The following is a 24,392-nucleotide window of genomic DNA, read 5'->3' as shown; positions in this document are numbered from 1 at the left end:
CAACAGAAGTTAACTCAAGTGAGTATAGTGAGCATTACTTTCTCTTGGCAGCTCTCATGCTTGATTTAATAAGATTTTGACATATTAAGACCATTAAGATGCTATGAACTTTGTGTTGTCATCTGGTCTAGAGAAAGAATGTGAATGCTTTTGCCAAAAACAAGGAAAGTGGCAAGCAGCAATGCGCGCAAATAAACAGTATCATTTATTGATTGATTGATTATATTGTGAAAAAAAATAAGAAGATGCCGGCATTGTAAACGTGGGCCTGAAAGTAAAAACATAGCTGGGGAGTGCTAGAGTTCATGCTGACACATCAGGAAAAGAAAAAACATTTAAGGCAGAAGTAAAACTTGGATTAATTGTTCAGTCAGAGATACTTTATGAAACCACAGGATTAAGGTTTAGATTTATTTGTACCTGTTGGTAGATTTGGTTTGCAGTAGGCATCCATCTTGACACAAATTTTACAAACAACACAGACAATAGACAAACATAGCAATAGTAATCAAGGCTCCAACCATCACTAAACCACTTCAAATAAAAGGAAAAATTAATAAATAGGACGGTGTCATTTTTGTCTCAGATATATTTAACCACTTGACAAAGTAGTAAATGAACGGTCATCTGCATACTTAAAGATGGTCTTATTTTCACTACTGCTCTGACACTTATTTGTGTAGAGGATAAGTAATAGGGGCGAAAGTGCACATCCTTGTAGGGAGCCATTTGAGGAACAAACTTGGTCAAAAGAGGTGAAATCTTCTTGTAGTTAACGGAAGAACTTTATTAGACTGACGCGTTTCGTCTGGTGGCCTTCATCAGGGTCATCACAAAACAGATGACATTTAAAAAAGATAGGTAGGAAACAAAAATATACAAAACAGCCAATCATATGTGAACACGTACATAATCTGCCTATGGGGCCTCTTCAAAGGTGGGTTGGGCCTGTGATCATGTGGCTTCAGGCCAATCGTTGTCCCAGGTTGGTGGGGAACGTCCAATAGGGACATGGGTGCCATCATGTTTTGTTCATAGCCTGGAGAAGTGCAGCTAAAGGGCTGTACAAAAGCGACCTTGTCCCAAAACCTTAATGTGGCATAGCAACCCCTATAAACCTTAAATTTAAAAAAAATGAAAACCTTCTAATATATGTGAAAGGCAACAACATGCAACATAAAAATAAAAATAATTAAAACATCATAAAAATACATAAAAATACATTAATACATCCAACCACTACAAAAGTAGTGGAATCAGATCAAATCAAAAGAGGAATCAGACAGTCAAGACACAGGTGTCAGAGCGGGTAGTCTCTCTTTATTCAATGCGGCCTACTTGCAGTCATAGACGGAGACAACAACCAACCCACACAGAACCAGACATGATCTTTTATACCTCAGATGGCTATGTGTGTGTATGTGCATCCTGTTTTCCAATCATTTTGGCTTCGTAGTACTATTCTTGCCTAACTGCTGACCAACTTTTGCATCCTGTTATTCTTGGCGCACACCCAGGTCATGGTCTTCTTCTCTGGCAGAACACCATGATGCTCTCCCAGGTCACTGTTCTCTTATTGGCAGTATGCCTTGGTGTTGTATCCATTTCTACTTACCCAATCTCCTATTTCCAGGTATTTCCCACCAAGCCTAAGTGTCCTGACCTGCTCATTTGACCGCCAAACCATATCTTTTGTTATTGTTCCCACACTGCTCTTGAACTCTTATTGGCGTCTAACCGGTTGACATCAGATCATTCATCATCAGCCCTATAATTCTCCTACATATCCCCCCTGAAATCACTATTGTGATTTAAAACTCTGTGTGATGTATGAGTGATGGATAACATGACATTGCAAAAAATTTGGTGACATTTGAAACAATATGATATTCTGGATATAGTTATGACTATAACACTACTGTGATAGTAATATCTTTCATTATGATGCATAGAGTACATAGAGTATATGAAACAATTCGCATGTTCAAATATGTATGGGAGCGAAAAACCTGCATTAGGAAAATTCCCCCATGGCCCCTTTGCCCACAGGCAACCGACTTTACCAGTCACATTTTGAATCATGCAACACAACATGTTCTTATAATGTCTCAAACAATGGATAATGAGATAATCTGGTTATTGGTCAGACAACAAAAACATTGATTACCCAATACTTTATCTAGTTCTTATTGGTTACATGAATGCATATGTTTGTATATAAGCCTATAAATGCACTTGTATGCTCATTTCCTAAATGTTAATCACTACGTAATTGTTAGTCGAGTACACTGCTGGTTACAAAACATTGATGATTACATATGCATAATTCGGTGTGGTGCATTATCGTTCAGTCCATTAAATCCATCATCAGGTAACACAGTTCATGTCCCCCCTGTTGGGGTTCCCTTCCATTCTGTCACTTTCCTTACACTTGTTCCTCAAATTCTGGTGCGTCCTCAGAACCATCCGCAATGTCCAGATAGTCGGGTATCCCACCAAGCCTAAGTGTCCTGACCTGCTCAGTTGACCGCCAAACCATATCTTTTGTTATTGTTCCCACACTGCTCTTGAAATCTTATTGGCGTCTAACCGGTTGACATCAGATCATTCATCTTCAGCCCTATAATTCTCCTACAGTTTCTTTCCTAACAAACTCGATCAGACAGAATACCATTTACCTTGACACTTTGTGTTCTATTAGTTAAGTTAAAGTCAAGAATTTATCTCACAAGACTGTTGTGCGAGTCGAATTGTTGCTAAAGCCGATTAAAATATGGGGTTGTTGTGTTAAAAGCATGTAGAAGAAAAAAGTATAGCATGAGATCCATGTGGCATATAAGCAAACCACATGGGATCAAGTGCATGCTTAGTTTTCCTTAAGATTTCTGACTTTATCAGTGTTTCAAAGGTTTTCTTATTAAAATTTTATTGAGAGGAACTGGTTTGAAATCATTAAGAGTTTTGGGGCAACTGGATTATGGAACATGGACCTTAAAGACTGGAATACAGGATTCAGTCCTTTTGCACAAGATTGAATCAAACAACCATAGATATTGTCATATTTAGGGCCTGAGCACCAAAGGGTGCTATTGAAATTGCGCTGTTTCTTCTTCTTATTCTCTTTTTTTGTGATTTGGGGGTCACGTACTTTAACAAACTCCTCCTAGGGAATTCATCAGATCGTCCCGCCCTGAACAGACCTACATGTCCATATTTAGTAGTATTTAGCGCCACCTCTAGGCAAGATGTGGTATTATGATTTACTTTTCCATTTATTATTCCTAGAGAGTTGACCTGGCCCTCAAAAAAAGGGTCAGAAAATAATTTGTTGAATATGCTGATGCTTCTTGGATGTCAGCTTTTAATTTTCACTTAAAGGCGTGGCTCTGGCGGCGTGTTAAATATGAAACAGGAAGTGGCTTTATGTCTGTGACATATTGTCCAATTCGAAGATCATTGTTGGAGAGCTTTTGACTTTTCGTTAAAGGACCTGCCCGTGGCGGCACAGCGAATTTCGATCCTTCGCCATGAAACAGGAAGTTGCTATAACTCCAGCATGCAGTGTCCAAACAAGCCAAAACTTTATAGGTTTGATGAGACTCACTCCCTGAACACATCAAGATGCTCATATTTAGTAATACTAATAGCGCCACCTAATGGAATAGGAAGTGGTATTGGATTTTCAGTGTAAGGTCTGATACAGAGTCTCATGCGTGCCTATTATGTGGTGTCTGGGTACACCTAGAGGTCAAACTTGAGAATGCAAATAAAAATCCTTTAAATCTTTTCTTCTACCACACAGTCTGTCTTAACCCATGAGCGCAGTGTCCGGTGGTCGTTAAGATGTGTGACTGCTTCGAATGTCGTGCTGCGAGCCCCCACGACAGTCACAGGACTGCAAGGGCCCGTTCATCAGCTTTAATTTAAATATGTAACTCAGTTACTGAATTTCATTACTAAAATCAGATTCAGATGTATTATAAATTAAATTATATTTTCAGCTCCTTGGTAGCTATATGCAGGTTGGAGGCTAGTCCCTGTTTAAAATTAGTTTATGTTCTGTTTGCGGGACAATAAAATGTTATTCAATACACATAAATAATTTATATGTCAGTCATCATTATTTATATCAGCTTCTTGCTTTCCAAATATAAAAAAGTTACTAACACAATCTAAAAGGAAAGTACTGACAGCTCTGTGTAAAAGACAGTTCGTATTGAACAATGTAATCTGGTTGCAATTGTGTAATGTGTTCAAAACTTTAAGTATTGTTTTTGGTATATACTTTCATGTAATCCAGAAACAAAAACATGCAAAATACATATAATTTATGGTAAAATATTATCATAGTAACATATACTATGGCATATATTAATTGAATTAAAAAGTTGTCATTGGCTGGTGTCAATGTTGGTATAAGTCTCAGTGTTGTCATTGCTGGGATCAATCTTCTCTTGGTTGGTATCAGTCTCTGTCTTGTCTTGGTCTGCATTAATATTTGTTTTGTTTTGGACTTCTTTGGGATCAGGATCTGCCCTATTTTGGTTTTGGCTGGTTTCACTGTTGGTATCAGTCTTGTCTTGGTCTATGTTGGTATTAGTCTTGCCTTGGTCAGTATCAGCCTCGTTGTCATCTTGGTCTGCTTTTGATGTGGTCTTGTCTTGGTCTATGTTGGTATAAGTCTCAGTCTTGTCATTGCTGGGATCAATCTTCTCTTGGTTGGTATCAGTCTCTGTCTTGTCTTGGTCTGCATTAATATTTGTTCTGTTTTGGACTTCTTTGGGATCAGGATCTGCCCTATTTTGGTTTTGGCTGGTTTCACTGTTGGTATCAGTCTTGTCTTGGTCTATGTTGGTATCAGTCTTGTCTTGGTCTATGTTGGTATAAGTCTCAGTGTTGTCATTGCTGGGATCAATCTTCTCTTGGTTGGTATCAGTCTCTGTCTTGTCTTGGTCTGCATTAATATTTGTTTTGTTTTGGACTTCTTTGGGATCAGGATCTGCCCTATTTTGGTTTTGGCTGGTTTCACTGTTGGTATCAGTCTTGTCTTGGTCTATGTTGGTATTAGTCTTGCCTTGGTCAGTATCAGCCTCGTTGTCATCTTGGTCTGCTTTTGATGTGGTCTTGTCTTGGTCTATGTTGGTATAAGTCTCAGTCTTGTCATTGCTGGGATCAATCTTCTCTTGGTTGGTATCAGTCTCTGTCTTGTCTTGGTCTGCATTAATATTTGTTCTGTTTTGGACTTCTTTGGGATCAGGATCTGCCCTATTTTGGTTTTGGCTGGTTTCACTGTTGGTATCAGTCTTGTCTTGGTCTATGTTGGTATCAGTCTTGTCTTGGTCAGTATCAGCCTCGTTGTCATCTTGGTCTGCTTTTGATGTGGTCTTGTCTTGGTCTATGTTGGTATAAGTCTCAGTGTTGTCATTGCTGGGAACGGCCTTGTCTTGGTTGTCATTGTTCTTTGTTTGGCCTTGATTGAAACACTGGAAGTCAGTTGATGGACTCTGGAGCAGTGTCTCTCCTCTCTCTACTTTAGCCATGTACTCAGCTTTTTGTCTCATGGCTATCAGAGCCTGAACTCGTTTCCTCCAGCCTGGTTTGGCCTCAGATTTCTCTCCCTCAATGAGCATGTCGATGTACTCTGGAGTGGAGAGAGGGTTTGGCTTCAGTGCTATCTCTTTAAGTCTGTTTAGACACTCGGCAGATCTCTTCATCAATGCCACCACCTCAGCCTGCACAGCATTATATTCAGCCTTCAGCTTGTCAATCAGTGCCTGCACAGGCGCCTTAGCCTCTGTGGCTTCAAGGTACTTTTCTTTCAGCTCTTTCACTGTTGTTTTTTCTTTCACTTCCTTGTACTCCCATTTGTACTTCTGATTATGATGTACACTCCAAACACATTTGCCTGGACACTGAGTACAGTTTCCATTGGTCATTGCCAGACAACGTATTTTATCTGCATCATTTGCAAAGGCACAATTATAGTGGCAGGTAAAATGACACTGCTGACAGTTGGTCAGGTAAATTCCAGTTCCAGAAATATCAGACTGAAAAGGTTTTGTGATAGTGACATAGAACTCAAAGTTTTCATTTCTGCTGATCTCTGCCTCATGCTCTTTAAGTTGTTCAGCTGTCTCTTTTATCTCCTCTACCTTGGCTAAACCAAGTTTAACCTGCTTCTGCAAACCCTCAACTGAAATCTCAAGCTGCTGTCTTTCTTTGAGGACCTCCTTTGTCAATGTCAAACTTTTGGTCTCTATTACATTTAAAGCAACAAAAAACCTCTTCATGCTTTTTGTCCCCATGTTCCAAAACATCTGATCAAAGCCTCCATCTTCATCATCTTCCTCACTCATGCTCTCTGCTGCAGATGATTTGTTTTGTGCAAACAACGCTGAATTATTGAACTTGAAGTGAACTGGCAGTCCGTCTTTTGTTTTAGGACATGGGACACCTGAAGCATTGATCGCCTCTAGAACTGGTGGACGTTGGCCATCTGCAAATGTCACCAGAACCCTGATGTTTTCTGCCACATCTTTGCCAAAGATTGAGAGAACTGAATCAAACACATATTTCTGTGTTGGTGTGAGTCGTGCTAAAGAAGCCTGAGCGACGAAACACACAGCGTCAATCTCACTGACTCCAAGTTTAGCGGAGAAGAGATTACGCAGCTGCTCTACGATCATCCTGTCTCTTTCTATGCCTCTTGTATCTCCAAAGCCTGGAGTGTCAACAATGGTCAGTGAGTAGTCTACCTTAAAACTCTCCTGATGGTTGATTTTATATGCTGTGACTTCAGAAGTCTGGCTTTCAGCTTGTGACTTCGACTGACCCTCGTCAAATAACTTAAACCGATATTGATCCTCCCATTCAACACCGAGAATGTAATTGATCATCCCATTGATAAGAGTTGATTTGCCAGCACCAGTTGCTCCAAGAACCATTATGGTGCGATTACCTTTAGTGGACTCTTTTCCAAAGCTGAAACGTTTACACCCCTCCACATTGATGCTTTCTTCTATCAGGGGAATTTTATAAACAGAGAGAGGCCCTGTCTCCTGTTTCAGCTTTGTGCTTTTTTCTTTAACAGCATCAGCAAGCCGTTTACTGCACTCTGGCTCCTCTGAATTATAGTTATTTGGTTGTAAATCAAAAGGATGTGAATCAGCAGAATTTGTGGTTGGCTTTATTTCTTCTACTTTTGATGTTGAAAAGACTGAACTAACTGACTTGATAACTGAGCGACATCCAGATGCTATTGTAGACATCATTATGATGAAGGAAAGTAATTTGTGATCACAATATCAAAGTATAAATCAGTTGGTACCAGCTGTCTTCTTGGGAGGTTTATTTGATGAGAAGTCTTTGTGGTCAGAGAAGTTCATCCATCTTGATGTGAGTGTTGCTTCTGTTATTGTGAAGTAAGAGCTCTCTGGTCTGAATCTGTTGAAATATAAAAAATAAAATCACACACACTTGTAGATACCATGACGGTACCACTGAGTTACGATTACTTGTAGTAATCGTGCAACAGCTGAACTGGTGCTGTGTGATAAAATAAACTTTGCCAAGTTCATTTTTCCATATATAATTTGAGGTGATCCTTAGGATTTTTACAGTGTAATAGACATACAATGTTCCTGGTTGAATCATCAGTGAAAATGAGACACCAAGCTGAAAGTATTCTCTTCATTCATAAAACGTCAACAACTTGTAGTTGACTTCTCTCAGAGACAAGTCATGTCTCAGAGAGCACCACACTGTGAACATTGTCAGATTAAGTCTGATTCAACAATTTGAATCAGTTAATTTTAGAGTTTTGATAAGTTTAGTAGCTATGGTGCAGGGATTATTAAAAAAGAAACTGTTGGAAATTAATTACTACAAACCTCTGTTGGCTCTTTTCAGCCCCGTTGTCTGGTTAAGAATCCAAGAGCTGTTGTGATTTCAATGCTGCTTGAGAGTTAAATCCTTGTCTCAGAAACTCCTCAAATGTAAAAAGAATAAAGTGCTTTCAGTACATAGATATGTTTCTGGGTCATTAATCCTAAAACCTCATTTATCTTTCTGATCATTATGATCCACATTACCTCATTTATCATTTACCTTCATATGTTAGGAGCTGCAGAGAAACTCGTCACTGTGGGAGTTAAGTGTCCAACGTCTGATGATCCTTGATGTTTATGATTTAATGTAAACAGCAGAAAGTGGCACAAAGTCACATTCCTTCCGTCTAGAAAACAGGGCAGCTGCCTACAGGAAGCCTGAAACATAATAAAAGAACTGATCTTCAAACAAGTTCTCCAGTTATGACCAAAATGTTGCGACTGTTGAAATTAAAGGGTTAAAATGTGTTTAAAATGTTCATTAGGGGACTAAAGCAGAGTTCATTGATAAGATTGATAAGATAATAAGTTAAATGTTAAAAACAGACACCCACATATGTTTTTGTTATTTCATAGTGTTGTAAATACTGGTTAAATGCCAGTTTCATTGTACTTCACTTAAAATGCAATACTTAAATAGGTCACAGGCATATCGCCTGTGAGGAAGCTAGAAACCCCACAGAGGCAGCTCTGCAGAACAAATCCTGCAGTCAAGCTATAAGGAAGCTAAAGTTTTGCCTCTTTGCTTTAAACATACAGACAGCAGCAGGATTTACAAATACACCTTCCCAGACACACCGGGCTGGGGAGGGCAACATCAGCATGTAAAAAAAAAACCCAAAATCAACAAAACTAAACTTGGAGTTCCAATTAAAGTCAAAGACTATAAAAACATACATACTTGTAATACTAATTAAATAATGCAGCTTTGTTAATGCCACTTTAATCTTCAGCATCACATCAACACTGAAACAACATATAGACAAACAACAGCTCAGTGTGTTCAGCTACTTACCTCTGATCAGGGAGAGAGGGAGACTTCTGTTTCAGGTTGCTCTGTAGTTCCTCTGTATATAAAGGGACACACACACTTGGGTGTGGCTTCATGACGGAGGGAAATCGACAGTCATTCAGTAAGAAGATGAACTTCATTGATATGAAGTGTTGGCACAAGCTTTAAATCAGCAAGTTGTGAATTTTTCATAATTAAATAACCAAAAATGTTTTATTCTCTTCATGTCTGAAAGATAAAAGTGAGTTTTATGACCGGAGCAATCAAGATTCATGCCTTTACAAAAAGTGAGACCATTTACAAGAAACCCTGCAAACCTGAAAGTGAAAGAAAAAATGCTGCATTGTCCACACCTCTATTGTTAACTGCTGTTTAAAACAGACTTTTCTGCAGGGATTAAGAAATGTGTTAACTTGGAGCTCTCCTGCAGCAATGGAGATAAATGAAGCCGTGCAAGTTAATGCAAACAATTCCAACTTTTCTTGATGACTCACAAACCCTCTGTCTATACGAAGGCAGGTGTTGGGACAAACCGTGTTACTACACCCTCCCTATTAGGACAACACTGGACTGCAGGAAGTAGTAATCTAAGTTAGTGTCAGAACAGTGAGAAAAAGACCAGTAACAACAGAAGACAGACTGACTGGTCAGGGCTTCATCCTACAGCAAGATAATGTGCAGCAACATTAGAAGAAAGGAACCGTGGCTTCACACGATGAAGACCAGCACAGTCTTCAGACTTCAGATGTTGTAAAAATTGACCAACAATTTGATATATATAGGAACATCACTGACATTACCATGAGGAGCCATTTATGGTCAACCAAAGACCTATTTTAGGGAGGTACCATTGTTACAGAAATGTCTCTTATGTTTCACTCTATGCATTCATTTTTTTTTCAGGGTGGAATATGGAGCTTTGTGTTTCTCTGTGTTTTGTCTCTGTAAAATTGTTCAAATGGGAAAAATAACATGTAAAAAAAGGGGACAAATCAGGTGGAAGGCTTAACAATACACTGTGTGCACAATTATTAGGCAAGTGAGTATTTTGACCATATCATCATTTTTATGCATATTTTCCAACTCCAAGCTGTATAAACTCAAGGTGTGCATAATTATTAGGCAGGTTCTTTTCCTCAGACAAAATGGGTCGAAAAAGGGATTTAAATGACTGTGAAAGGTCAAAAATTGTAAAAAAAAAAAAAAAAAAAAGCCTTTCGGAGGGATGCAGCACTCTTGAAATTGAAATTGAAGATATTGGGGCGTGATCAACGAACCATCAAACGTTTTGTTGCAAATTGTCAATCAGGTCGCAAGAAACGTGTTGAAAAAAAAAAAAGACGCAAATTAACTGCTAAAGATTTGAGAAGAATCAAACATGAAGTCGCCAGGAACCCATCATCCTCCAGTGCCGTCATATTCCAGAACTGCAGAACTACCTGGAGTGTCCAGAAGTACAAGGTGTTCAGTGCTCAGAGACATGGCCAAGGTAAGGAAGGCTGAAATCCGACCACCATTAAACAAGACACATATGTTGAAAGGTCAAGACTGGGCCAAGGAATATCTGAAGACAGATTTTTCAAAGGTTTTATGGACTGATGAGATGAGAATGACTCTTGACGGACCAGATGGATGGGCCGTGGCTGGATCAGTAACGAGCTCCACTTCCAATCAGACGCCAGCGAGGTGGAGGTGGGGTACTGGTACGGGCTGGTATTATTAAGGATGAGCTAGTTGGACCTTTTCGGGTTGAAGATGGACTTAAAATCAACTCCCAAACCTACTGCCAGTTTTGAGAAGACACTTTCTTCAAGCTGTGGTACAGGAAACAGTCTGCGTCTTTCAAGAAGGCCATGATTTTTATGCAGGACAATGCTCCATCACATGCATCCAAATACTCCACTGCGTGGCCACCAGGCAAAGGCCTTAAAGATGAAAGAATAATGACATGGCCCCTTCCTCACCTGACCTAAACCCTATTGAGAACTTGTGGGCCCTTCTTCAACAGGAGATTTACAGTGAGGGAAGACGATACATCTCTCTGAACAGCGTCTGGAGGCTGTGGCTGCTGCTGCACAAGAAATTGATCGTCAACAGATCAAGAAACTGACGGACTCCATGGAGGGAAGGCTTATGACTGTTATTGAAAAGAAGGGTGGCTATATTGGTCACTGAATTCTTTTTCGGAAATATCAGAAATGTTTATTTGTAAATTTGGAGTTGTTTGTTTGTTATTCTCACTTTAACAGATGAAAATGAACAAGTGAGACGGGAAAATTTTCTGTTTTTCATTTAGTTACATAATAATTCTGCACACTGATAGCTGCCCAATAATTGTGCACAAATAGATATTCTCCTAAGAAAGCCAAAAACTCACTTTTACTGTCTTAAATATTCAGATTTGAGGTTTATTAATATTTTGGATTGACCGAGAGCACTGTATTTGTTCAACAATAAAATGAATCCTCAAAGATACAACTTGCCTAATAATTGTGCACACAGTGTACTTGAGACCATGTCCCCGAAACCCCAATTTTCAAACCTGAAAGTGAAAGAAATCCCTGTTTATCTCTTTAAGATAAAAGTCTCTTGATCAGAGGGCTGAAGTAAACATGGACAGACTCCAGATTCACGCCTTTACAAAAAGTGAGACCATTTACAAGAAACCCTGCAAACCTGAAAGTGAAAGAAAAAATGCTGCATTGTCCACACCTCTATTGTTAACTGCTGTTTAAAACAGACTTTTCTGCAGGGGTTAAGAAATGTGTTAACTTGGAGGTCTCCTGCAGCAATGGAGATAAATGAAGCCGTGCAAGTTAATGCAAACAATTCCAACTTTTCTTGATGACTCACAAACCCTCTGTCTATACGAAGGCAGGTGTTGGGACAAACCGTGTTACTACACCCTCCCTATTAGGACAACACTGGACTGCAGGAAGTAGTAATGTAAGTTAGTGTCAGAACAGTGAGAAAAAGACCAGTAACAACAGAAGACAGACTGACTGGTCAGGGCTTCATCCTACAGCAAGATAATGTGCAGCAACATTAGAAGAAAGGAACCGTGGCTTCACATGATGAAGACCAGCACAGTCTTCAGACTTCAGACGTTGTAAAAATTGACCAACAATTTGACCAGTAGTGCATTTTAATTCTCAGACTATTTTCAAATAAAACATTATTCAATTCAAGCAAGACAAGTCTACTGTCTGTACATAAGAAAACAAACCAGCTCAATGACTTCAATACGTAAGACCCTTCTTATCTCAACCATCCACACACACAAATTGTGAAAGTCATTCTGCAGGTCACATGATTTCTATGAAATCGTCCTGATTCTCCTCTGTGCCTCCTCCTGCTAATGAATAAACATCTGAGGGTGTTCCTTCCTCTGAGAGGATATAAAGCCTGACACTAAAGCTCTGCATCAGAGGATCACACATCTCTACTGTAAGTACACTAATGCTCTTTCTGTTTATGTGTCGCATGCACCGGTTCTGCTGTGTAATCTTAGTTCTGCAGTTTCTTGTTGTTTAACCAAACTCTGTGAATGTGGTTCAAATGATGATAAAGAATCTTGTGTGTAAGAGAACCTCCCATAAGTCCTACTTTAAGCACCAAAGTACAAAAAAAAGTAAATAATCAAATCATTTTATCAAAGAAAACAAAATGAGTTATAGAGGTTAAGAAACTGACCTTTTGCTTATTAAGTGATCTTAATATATATCATCATAATCATAATATATAAAAGCATGTCACTGAACTGACAAGGTTTGTGCAAGGTATTAGAGTAAAAGCTGCATTTTTAACAGCACTAGTAGAGTTGTTGTAGGTACATCAGCGTTGGTCAGTCAGTCCATGCAATACTTTTCTCTGTACAGAAATATGTCAACAAATACTGCACAAAGAAAATTTTAAATCCAATTACTCAGACCACATTCAGAGGTGGTGTGGATCACATGTGTGAATGTGTCCTGGGCCACATTGAAGGACTGCTTACTCTACTGACGTCCCCTGACACAGTCTGATTAGTTCCAACACAGTTTATAATTAATGGAAAATATTTTACTATTTTAAATGGATAAAACTTTATTTCATTAGAGCTGTGCTCAGTGCAATGATTCACTCAACCCCTACACGCCCTGCTGTCTCTCTCACATGCGCACACACACACACACACACACACACTGAGATCCGATCACAAGTGGTCAATCAAGACACATGTGGAGACGCATTTTAAAGCCAGGTGTGAACTGACAAACAGAGCTGACCACTTGTGATCGGATCACTGAAGATGCATGTTAATGCAGGTCTGAATAGGGATTTGGTGTCTTTTGGCAGATAGTTTTGGTTTTACAACTCCATTGGGATGATAATGTTGCTCTGTAACTGCTGAATATATAATTAAACAATCTTTGACCGACACAACTCAATATGACGATATGCCACTATGTTGTTTACAGCTTGGTCTGATGAATTATTATTTGCTGGAACTGATTACAGTGTAATTGAAGTTTGGAATTTATACGTTGCCAGTTAACCATGATCATTTTATTAATCTTGTTAGGTGAAAGTGTATGCTGGTCCAGACCTCAAGTCAGTGTAGCAGCAGCTGACAGGTACAAATTGTATTTCTTCTCTTTTTTCATGTTCTGTTGCCAGTTTGTTATTTTGGCAAAAGACAGTCAAGACTATTCAGTTTGTAAGTGTCTTCTTATATCGTCTTTGTTATGTCTGTTTCACACTATGTAAATTACTCATGCACATTTCTGATGTGAACGATTGATTGATTAGAAATTTGCTGTAGATATAAACTGGCTTCTTGCAGCCATAGAGGAAATAATGATAAAACAGAAAAGACACAAAAGTCATTAAAACTTTGTACACCCAAAATATCAGTTTTCATAAAGGAGGAAAGGACTATTGGTCTTTTAGTTTGTCATTGGGTTAGCAGGGATTTATTAGCCCAAAAACACAAGTTACAGGAGTTTCTCAAGCCACAAGAGAAAAATACACATAATTTACATCGGTATTATGAGGTTTTAATATTGTATTTTACTCTCAGTATCAGGGAAGCTCGTTTGCGTTGCAGCAACTTTACAAGGTGACAGAAAACTAACAGTTTGGACATACTGTCTGTATTCTCAAGTCTAGACCAAGAAATGGACTCTGAAACCAGCAGAACGATGGAGATGGCAGCACTTGGTCGGCCTTTTAGCCTTGGAATGCTGTATGACTGCCGCCAAGACTCACTCATCCCTGGTAAGGATTCACATGTTCAGTAATTAAATGCAACTAAACCACAGCAAAACCTTTAGAATATTTATTCAGATTGGGACTCCTCTTGGCACACCCGGAGGTGTCAAAAATCAGAAGTGTGTCTGTAAGATGATTCGCCGAGACAGTGACACTGATCAAGAAGAACTGTTCTCTACTTGCTTCTATAAGATTTAGGGGCTGCCCTGCCCGTAGCCCATAGTAGCCATATTCCTTGCTAAATGCAACGGTTAATTTCCACCCATGTTTTCACCTTTCTAACAATTTCGGCTTGAAACTGCAGTGAAGTCTAAATTCTTTTTCTCTGGCGGTGGATTCCATGTGCATAAAGATGTACAATTACCTTGCAGTAAAAAACAAAGAAGAACAAAGCGAGCTGTTTGTACCAAACCTCTGGCCAATGTTTTAATGTACTTTCCCCTTTAAATAACCCTGTTGCACGTACAAAGCACATAATGAAGGACCTATATCAATCTTCCTGTCACGTCTGCTGAAAGCAGAACAGGTAGAAAAAAACCAAACCCAGGCAGGTTCAGTGAAGGAACTGTAATCGGTAAACTGAAGAGAGTCAGGCTCACAGATAGATGGGTGGACAGGCAGGAAGGCTGGTATACAGCAGATGATTCGACAGGGAACAAAGGGAGGGAACTGGTATATACAGTACAAGGCTGCTAAGGGAATGAGGTGTGGGTGGAGATCTCAGGTGACTGCAGGGCTGATGAGAAGTGGGAACAGGTGTTTGGATGGGTGGGGCAGTAAGGTAAATGGTAATAGGGAGGGGGGAATCTGGCAGGCAGATGGGGAGTGGCAGGAAACAGTGGCCAAAACAAACAGGGCAGAGACAGGAATCGTAACACCAAAGATAGTAAGTCCAAACGATGGGAATAAGAAAGCCCAAAGACTGTGACATTTACACATTCACAGTGTCCAACCACAACGTCCAAAAACTGTTGTTAGCTCATATACAGGACATTTCAGTCATCTGCTGCATCACAACATACAAATTTGTTGTGGAGACAATGTCGGCCTTGTTCCCACCGATATAGTGCTAAAAGCAGGCCTGGATTCAGAATGCAGAGGTCTCTGGACACAAACTCGTGAAGCCTATGATCACAACCTGCAGGTCAATATCAACACCTGTAGATATATTCTTTAATACATGATTTACACCAAAGGATTTCATGAATACTTTCCTGCGCCAGCAGCAACAATATCAACACATTAGCCTACAATGTGTAACTGAATGGCATCAAGCAAGCACATACTACCCCACCTCCACCAATATGGTTCTATGGTTCAGATTCTTTCATCACACGCACAGTGATTGAGCCATATTTCTCCACTGCTGGTTGTTTTCCATCATATTTTAAGAAGCATCTTTTTCACCGGGCCAGCAGTCACCACCTGACCTGACTGTCATCATCATGCTACAGACACAGCCAGCAAACCAATCAGAATATTTTTCTTGTTTGCAAATACTTATTTGCATTCATCGGTTCATATTTCAACTAATGTACACACTCACACAGTATTTATTTGATTTGATTAAAATGCCAGAAAGAAGTCACGGTTGGTCACAGCAGTGTTTCCTCTAGGATTTTTTTCAGCATTGGGGGGTGGGGTGGGGGGGGTGGGGGGTGGAGTCAGTGGCAAAGTTTGCACCCAGGCTCATCTCTCTCCCCTGCACCTTCACCCAGCTCTCCCGCTGCTGTGCTCTGCTCTCCTCCACTTTGTTTAACAACTCCTCCCTGTCTAATGTTACTTGTCTAATAAGATTACATTAAAAGTGTGAGTAACGTAACGCTAACAGCGTTATATAGTTTACACTCACATCACATCTGATTACAAGTGTGAATTTACGAGTCAGTAAAAGGCTTATGATGCTACCTGACTAGCGTCTTCTTCATCTGTTGTCTTTCTCTTCTTAGAGAAGTATCTGAACAAGCTCATCTGAAAATGCAGTCAGCAGTTAATACATAATGATGTGTAGATATTAGCTTAATGCTATCAATTAGTTTACCCAAGTTAGCATCACTGAGTTGGCTAATAAGTCTACCTTTTCTCCGGGATTTCGCTGCCTTATTCCTCACGACTACACTTGCCTGACGTGACGTCACTTTCAAGGCCGCGCTCTCGCGAGTAATTAACTCCAATAGGATCCCCCAACCACCCCACTCCCTCCCTCCCCTCCCCCCGCTGTTGCGCTCATCATCACACAGGCTGTGAAGGTGGAGAGATGTGGTGGTGGTGCATTTGCGACAATAAAAAAATAAAAAATAAAAAAATAAAAGAAATTTGAAGGCGTGGCAGCTATGATTTAGCAGTGGCGGGTCGCCACTGCTAAATGAATGTAGAGGAAACACTGCAGGGTTTGGAGGCCCCCTAGAGGACAGAGGCACCTGAGCACCAGCCCAATTGGCTCAGTATATAATCCATGGGGGGCTAATAGAGATCTAGCAGGGAATCTTTAAACCCTTTCAAGCAAGCAGAGGCTATCCTGCACCAGGCCAGGGCACATTTCCAGAACATCTTGGTTTTCATTTTGGCACCCATGTTAACGGGTTAGTGCGGACACACTGCCTGGGTGATTAACTTTCAGTAACTGAAAAGCTGCTCAATTGAGTCGATGTCAGGTGACTGACTATATTGAAGAATATTTCATTTTCTTGCCTTGGGAAGCTCTTGAGTTTCATTGACAGTTTGTCAGACCTGTACTGCAGCTACAGATGTTATAATGACCCAGCACAGACAGGTCATTATAACATCTGTACTAGGAAACATTTTCCTATCAGTTATGCAGCATTTGACTAAATCTGAGCAGAGAGTACCGCCCTGTACACTAAAGAAAACCATGGAAATGTGCATTAGTTTTACTCAAACTTTAGTCATTTGATTTTTGACAGTGTTAGTCAACAAAAACATTTGAGTGTAGTTTTCGTGTCATGTTAGTCTCATTTTCGTCATACATTTTAAATTGTTATGTCTTCAAAGCATTTTGATGATGTTGCCATCTTTGTCTACAATCACCATGGTTACAGGTGTCTGCTACTGCAACTATCTGTCTTGTTCCTGCCTCTGTGTCATTTAGAGGCTGGATTCCCTCACTTTTTCACTGAAATACTGTTCATTTTGTGGGTTTAGTTTGAGAGCAGAGGCTGCATTGTCAGATAACATCAACACTGTTTATCAAATGTGTAGAGGACAACTTAGATGGACCGCTGACATTAATCCTTCAACTTACTCACTGATCCTGATAGCAACACTAAAGATAGCTGACTGAACGTAACAATGTTTCCGGCACATCGACAGCACGTGCAAGTTACATTAACTTACCTCTATTATTTTGTCATACAGCTGGTCACTGACAACTAATGCATTAAATTGGTTCACCTCCTATCTCACAAATAGAATGTTCTCAGTCAACATAAGTAATTTTTCATCCCCTCCAGCAAACCTGTTGTGTAAGATCCCCCAAGACTCTGTCCTAGGCCCATTCTCTCAGACTTCTACATGCTGCTTTTAGGTGAAATCATTCAAAAACACATCTACTACCACTGTTACGCTGATGACACCCAGCTCTTCCTCCCCCTAAAACCAAACAATGAGGATAATTTGAACTGCCACAGAGAGTGCCTTGAGGATATAAGAAGCTGGATGGTTCTAAACTATCTCCAGCTAAATCAGAACAAATCAGAAATTTTTCTTTTTGGCCCCCAGGACTCCATCGCTTTGATCACCAATTACCTCAGTCACCTTTCAATCTACATTAAGCCCTATACCAAAAAAGTTTTACAAACATGTAAAGGACAATAAAGGACCATCTACTCTGATGTCCTCTGACACAGTCTGATTAGTCCAATACAGTTTATAATGAATGGAAAATATTTTACTATTTCAAATGGATGAAACTTTATTTCAATGTAAGACCTCTTTGCAGCGCATTAATACACTCAACCCCTCCGTGCCTCGCTCTCTCTCACTCACACAAGCACATTGACAACGGAAATAAAAAATAAAGTTATCAATGGTCTTATATCCTCCAGGCTCAACTACTGTAACTTCCTGTATTCTAATCAGTCAGTCATCCTTAACTTACCTGCTTAACCACCTGCAACTGGTCCAGAATGCTGCAGCCAGGCTTCTGATCGGTCCTAATGGGAGAAATCACATTACCCCTTTCCTCCCAGTTTGTTTTAGAATAGATTTTAAGGTTCTACTGTTTGTTTTTAAAGCCTGCAATGCCCCCTGCCCCCCACCCCCAACTACTACCACATCACAGACCCTTTTAGGCCTTACAGTACATCCAGGCCCCTCAGATTGTCAGACATGGGTCTCGCCTTGCTAATTTTAAATGCAGAGGGGACCATGCTTTCTCGGTCATGGCCCAGAGACTGTGAAATAGCCGGCCCATGTCAATCAGATCTGCCCTATCAATCTCAGCTCAAAACATATCTATTCTCATTAGTGTTCCAGCCAAGACAAGCCATCTCCCTCATTTGTTCTGCTTGCTTGTTTTTGTCATACTATTCTGTTGTCTGTTGATATTTTGATTATCTGTGTTGATTGCATTTTTCATGATATTGTGCAGAACTTTGGTGATCTGTTTGCTGTTTTTAAACATGTTCATACATATAACATTGTACTTATTCTGCCTAAATCACCTGTTACACAGTTGGTGCATTGGAAACATGTCCAATTTTCATGAAAGATATTACACCTGAAGTTTGTCTCAAAACTCCCTGAGCTAATTTATGAACATCACATTTGAAAACAGCTGACTAAAACTGGAAACATTTGAGTAATTGTTAGACTGGTGAAAAAATACTAAATAAATGATAAACGTTTTAAGGGTTGGTTAGAAGAAGCAAGTTTTTGGTTAATTTGTAAATTGACCCTGTTTTCAAAATAACAGAGTGCTGTGTGAGTTTAATCTTAAGTCTTAGCATTACTTTGTGTCTAAGAGTTACTGTCATGCAATAAAAGGCAATAAAAACTTCTTCTCTTCTTTTTGGCAGGAATGACACTGTGGGACTGCAATGATCTGGAAAAAGATACAAGAGAGAGACCAAAACCTAACAGTAACTTTGAGATTGTTGCATCTGAATCAATTGAAGATAAATCTTCATCTCTAAAGGTTGAAGCTTCTCTTAAAGCAAGTTTCCTGGGTGGACTGGTTGAGGTTGATGGATCTGCCAAATACCTGAATGATAGCAAGGCTTCCAGAAATCAGGCCAGAGTATCACTGAAGTATGAAACCACCACAAAGTTCCAGCAACTGTCAATGAGTCACCTTGGAAGAGGCAATGTAAAGCATCCGTATGTTTTTGATAAAGGAATAGCCACACATGTAGTCACAGGTATTCTTTATGGGGCACAAGCCTTCTTTGTGTTTGACCGTGAGGTGTCAGAGAAGGAAGATCATCAAGACATTCAGGGCAACTTGAAGGTGATGATCAAGAAGATCCCACTTCTTGCTATAGAGGGTGAAGGTTCCCTGAAGATGGAAGACAAGGACAGAGCAACTGTTGACAAATTCTCCTGCAAATTTCATGGAGACTTTTCTCTTAAGAAAAACCCTGTGTCCTTTCAGGATGCAGTAGAAGTATATCAAAGCCTCCCAAAATTGCTGGGAGCTAATGGAGAAAACGCTGTACCAATGAAGGTCTGGCTGTTGCCGCTGACAATTTTAGATTCTTCTGCTGCTCAGCTCGTTCGTCAGATAAGTATAAGATTAGTTCAGGAGGCACAGAGTGTCCTGGAAGACTTCAGTGAGCTGGCCATGAGGTGCAACGATGCAATGAGGACAACAACTGCTCAGCAGTTCCCACAGATCGGAAAAAAACTTAAAAGTTTTAAGGAAATGTTGTCAGAGTTCAAGCTGGAATTGCAACGAAAGCTGGCAAAGAAACTTCCATCAATCAGAGGAGGAGGTGAAGAGGAGGCTGTGCTCGCAGAGATCCTGAAGAAGAGACATTCGTCTCCTTTCAACAGTAAAAACCTTAATGAGTGGATGGACTGTAAAGACGGAGAACTCTGCATTTTAAAATCTTTCACCAACATGATGAAAAGCACAAAGATCATCCAATCTCAAAGTGATCTGTACAAAGAAACTCTCAGTGCAGAGCATGCTGTGTGTTTTGTTTTCACCTCACTGGGAAGTGATGAACCTTACCTCTCAGCTTTATCAAACTACTTAAGAGGAACAACCGAACCAGACGACGCTCAACATCCACACACTCGTGATGTGGAGAGGGAACAGTGGTACCTTTCAAACAAAGTCCCTGATTCAATGAGGAATAAAGCAAAGCTCTTCAGCAATTTTGCAGAGGCCAACAAGGAGAACAAGAACATAAAGTTCCTGACAGTGGGTTTGACTAACGAGACACAGAAAGGTTCAAGCATCTACCTTTATAAAGACGGCATTTCTGTCAGTGAGAACTTTGAACCTCCTTCAGAACCTGAAACTGTGACAGGAAGTGACATAAACCACAACAGTGTGACACTGAAGATTTCTCCACCCAGATTTGGAGCAGAGAACATCACCTCCTACTGTGTGGAGTACTGTGTCAGAGGAGAGGAGGGATGGCAACAACACACAGCATCAAAGGCTGAAGAAGTCACAGTGAGTGATCTGAGTCCTGACACTGAGTATGTGTTCAGATGTAGAGCAGTGACCTCAGTAGGTGTTGGACCAGTCAATGAAGTCAATGCTTCCATTAAAACATTGCCTTGCAGTCCTCCTGGAAAACCTCAAGTTGAACCAAACTCCAGTGAGATATCAGTTAGCTGGCAGAAACCTGCTGAGCTTGGACAAGATGTCCAGATTTGGAGCTACATCGTGGAGTACGCCCAAAAGGACAAAGAGGTGAAAGAGGAAGATCTCCAATGGAAACAAAAAATGTCAAGAGCTGAAAAGGCGATCATTTCAGGGCTTCAGTCAGAGACAGAATATGCAGTCAGGATCAGATGTGATTGTAGTTTGGTTGGCAGAAGCAAGGAAAGCATCACCGTTAATGTCTGCACAACAAAACGTGAATTTGCTCGTCTTGCAGAATTCCTGCAACATATTAGCAAGAGTCTACATTCTGGATCCCCATCACTTTACAAACTGCCACTGAAAAAAGAAGATATGGACATAGATGGATGCCGATGGTATGAGTTTGGCAAAGAAAGCATGCGGCAGAATCGTACTATTATGCTTCTTGGAGCGACTGGATCAGGAAAGTCCACTTTCATCAATGGAATGATCAACTACATTGTTGGTGTAGAGTGGAAGGACAAATTCAGATTTAAATTAATTGTTGAGAATCAGTCAAGGTCACAAGCTGAAAGCCAGACCTCTGAGGTCACTGTGTACAAAGTCAACCACCAAGAAGGGTTTAAAATCCCCTTCTCTCTGACTGTTGTGGACACACCAGGGTTTGGGGATACAAGAGGAGTAGGAAGAGACAAGGAGATCACAGAACAAATCCGGAGGCTTTTCCTCTCAGTGAACGGAGTCAGTGAGATTGATGCAGTGTGTTTTGTTACCCAGGCCTCTCTTGCACGACTAACAGCAACACAACGGTATGTGTTTGACTCTGTGCTCTCCATTTTTGGCAAAGATGTGGCAGAAAACATTGAGATGCTGGTGACTTTTTCAGATGGAAAGCAGCCCCCCGTGCTTGAGGCAATAAATGTCTCTGGAGTTCCATGTCCAAAAAATGACATAGGGCTTCCAGTTCACTTCAAATTCAACAACTCAGCATTGTTTGCAGACAACAAACGCATCAATGACGGGGCCTGTGATGAGGATGAGGATGATGATGATGATGATGATGATGACAACTTTGATGAAATGTTTTGGAACATGGGTACCAAAAGTATGGAGAAGTTCTTCACTGCTTTGGGTAAAATGAAAACCAAAAGCTTGCTAATGACCCAAGAGGTTCTAAAAGAACGGAAGCAGCTTGAAACAGCTGTTGAAGGTTTGCAACCGCAAGTTAGAGCTGGATTAGCAAAACTTGAAGAAATTAAGAAAACTAAAGAAAAGATCAAAGAGCATGAAACAGTCCTGACTTCAAATAAAAACTTTGAGATTGAGGTGGAAGTGATTAAGCCGGTCAAAAAACAGCTCACAAAGAAAGGAGAGTACATTACAAACTGCCAGAAATGTTCAGTAACATGCCACTACCCATGTGCAATAGCAGATGATGAAAAAAAAGACGGCTGTGCAGCAATGGATAGGACTGGGATGTGCACTGTCTGCCCTGGAAAATGTGTCTGGAGTGTGCATTTCAACCAGACATACAGTTGGGAGTATGTTAAAGTGAAAGAGAAGCTGACACTGCAAGAGATAAAAGACAAGTATAAAAAAGCCACAAAAGAAAAGATGACGACTGAGGAATTGATTGAGAGACAAGAGGAAGAGATCGTCCATCTTCAAGACATGATTGTGTCCCTCATGGATCAGTCAGCTGACTCTATAACTCGTCTGCAAGAGATCGCCCTGAGGCCTAACCCTCTGACCACTCCAGAGTACATTGACTTGCTGATTGAAGGAGAAAAGTCTGAGGCCAAAGAGGGTTATCAGGCTCGAATCCAGTCTTTGGAAGCAATGAAGGACCGGGCAAAAATCATCTCCAAGGTGGCCAGAGGAGATAAACTTACAAAAACAGAGGAGGAACTGTCTGAAGAAAGACAGGACAGGAAAGAAAAGCAAGGTTTGCTAAAGAGAATTGGAGGTTTCTTTGGACTTTAGGGTATAACAAAAACAAAAACAAAAAAATCTGTAAATCTGTATAGCCATGCTAGCAGCTGCCACAATGATGATGATGAATTATAATGTTCCAAGTACAGCTACTAGTCATGCAAATTTTAGCATTTTAACCTGCTCACAATTAACAAGTTAGATGTTATAGGCTAATGCAGGGAAAGATGCTGATAAACTTGTCTGTCTTAATCTCTTGTCGTCAAATACCTTGTTAGACATTTGGAAATTTGAAACTGTTGGTACATTGGCAAAGTTTGATTCCCTCCTTCAGTCATGAATAGTTCATTCTTAGTAAATTGCTTATTATCTTTGTTTGTTCAGTGTCATTTAATGTCATCAGGAGCTTTGGTGCCATTAACTGCTGCCACGCAAATGTTTGGCCGAAGATAACATTAATTTTGTTATTGAAACTATTTAGTGTAATAATCACTCAATTATACTGTACTGGCTTTAAGACATATTTTCAATTTTATTTTTTAGTATCTGATAACATGTTGATATAAACACACTTTCTTTCATTCTTGGTTTATTTTTGCTTTTAAGACAGATGATGAGAAAGATGTCACAATAAATGGATTTTGTTGAATACGTGTTCACTTTGTCTCATTTCTCTTATAGTGTGAAAACAGGTTCATGTATGAGTGTTATTGATGTGATGTAATTACCCAGAAGCGGGTCGACCCTAGAGGACTTGTGCTGAGTGAAATCAGGGAGCACACATTCTGAATTATTGCCGCAAACCTCACGTAGACTGTTACATTATTCTCTAATGTAGGAATTATCTTCATCCTTTATCTATTTATATCATTTTTTTCTCAAAGATAAGTGAAAACACAGTTTCATAGAGACTAACGTGACGTCTCTTCATGTTTTTGTCTCGACCATCAGTCCAACAGCTAAATATGTTATTTATTTCAATCCAGGAAAATAATCTTATTCTCAATCCACAGTAACGATCAAATGTTTGGCGATTTAGTTGGAAACTCATCAGTAAACTGACTGATTGCAGCTCCACGTGTGTTTTAAAGTGAAGGTTTATTTATTCCAAGCCTGAAATTTTTGGCTTTTGCCTGAATATTTTTTTGATACTTTAACTGCATGAAACTGTAAATACTTGTGTCTTTTTACTCGCGATGTAGTATTTTACAGTCTTGTACTGGTACTAGTACTTATGTACAAAATCTCAGAACTTGAAAGGAAAAGTGTCCAATGACAAAAATTCTGTTTCTCTAAGAGAAAAATTACATTTGCATTTAAAAAACATTAATCTGTTCAACATTATTTAGTGTTTGAATATACTCACCGAATACTTTTACATCTGGATCAAGAATTAAAACATCTGCAGCTCAATAAGAAAATGCAGAAACAGTTAAAAGGTACCAGCTGTTACACACATCGTCTTGTTCTTCTATAAAAATGATAAATACATACGAGCAGCTTGTAGCCAATAAAAGAAGACACTGACAAA

General features: G+C 39.8%; 2 protein-coding genes across 4 annotated transcripts; one reads left to right on the top strand and one right to left on the bottom strand.

Moving 5' to 3' along the window:
* Nucleotides 1-1,300: 1,300 nt before the first annotated feature.
* LOC130179408 (uncharacterized) lies at nt 1,301-8,936 on the bottom strand. 2 transcript variants are annotated; one of them, XM_056392360.1, is made up of 4 exons: nt 8,902-8,936; nt 8,107-8,264; nt 7,890-7,987; nt 1,301-7,443 (listed from the first exon to the last, which is right to left on the bottom strand). In XM_056392360.1, the coding sequence occupies exon 4, from the start codon at nt 7,269-7,271 to the stop codon at nt 4,392-4,394; it is 2,880 nt and encodes a 959-aa protein (XP_056248335.1). In that variant the 5' UTR covers nt 7,272-7,443; nt 7,890-7,987; nt 8,107-8,264; nt 8,902-8,936; the 3' UTR covers nt 1,301-4,391. The 2 variants fall into 2 exon arrangements, with proteins under 2 accessions (XP_056248335.1, XP_056248336.1); XM_056392361.1 differs by having other exon boundaries at nt 7,890-7,984.
* Nucleotides 8,937-12,333: 3,397 nt separating this feature from the next.
* LOC130178251 (uncharacterized) lies at nt 12,334-23,510 on the top strand. 2 transcript variants are annotated; one of them, XM_056390321.1, is made up of 4 exons: nt 12,334-12,345; nt 13,463-13,514; nt 14,050-14,157; nt 19,188-23,510. In XM_056390321.1, the coding sequence occupies exons 3-4, from the start codon at nt 14,058-14,060 to the stop codon at nt 22,910-22,912; spliced, it is 3,825 nt and encodes a 1,274-aa protein (XP_056246296.1). In that variant the 5' UTR covers nt 12,334-12,345; nt 13,463-13,514; nt 14,050-14,057; the 3' UTR covers nt 22,913-23,510. The 2 variants fall into 2 exon arrangements, with proteins under 2 accessions (XP_056246296.1, XP_056246295.1); XM_056390320.1 differs by having other exon boundaries at nt 12,338-12,345; nt 14,045-14,157.
* The last annotated feature ends 882 nt before the right edge of the window (nt 23,511-24,392 follow it).

The sequence above is a fragment of the Seriola aureovittata genome, chromosome 12 (assembly GCF_021018895.1).
Source record: "Seriola aureovittata isolate HTS-2021-v1 ecotype China chromosome 12, ASM2101889v1, whole genome shotgun sequence".
NCBI lineage: Eukaryota > Metazoa > Chordata > Actinopteri > Carangiformes > Carangidae > Seriola > Seriola aureovittata.
This window is presented reverse-complemented; position numbering and strand designations above follow the sequence as displayed.

Excerpts from the sequence above, each read along its gene's own strand:
- LOC130179408 (XM_056392360.1), bottom strand. The coding sequence starts at position 7,271 with ATGATGTCTACAATAGCATCTGGATGTCGCTCAGTTATCAAGTCAGTT.
- LOC130178251 (XM_056390321.1), top strand. The coding sequence starts at position 14,058 with ATGGACTCTGAAACCAGCAGAACGATGGAGATGGCAGCACTTGGTCGG. Across the intron at positions 14,158-19,187 it reads CCAAGACTCACTCATCCCTG|GAATGACACTGTGGGACTGC; the intron begins GTAAGGATTCAC and ends TCTTTTTGGCAG.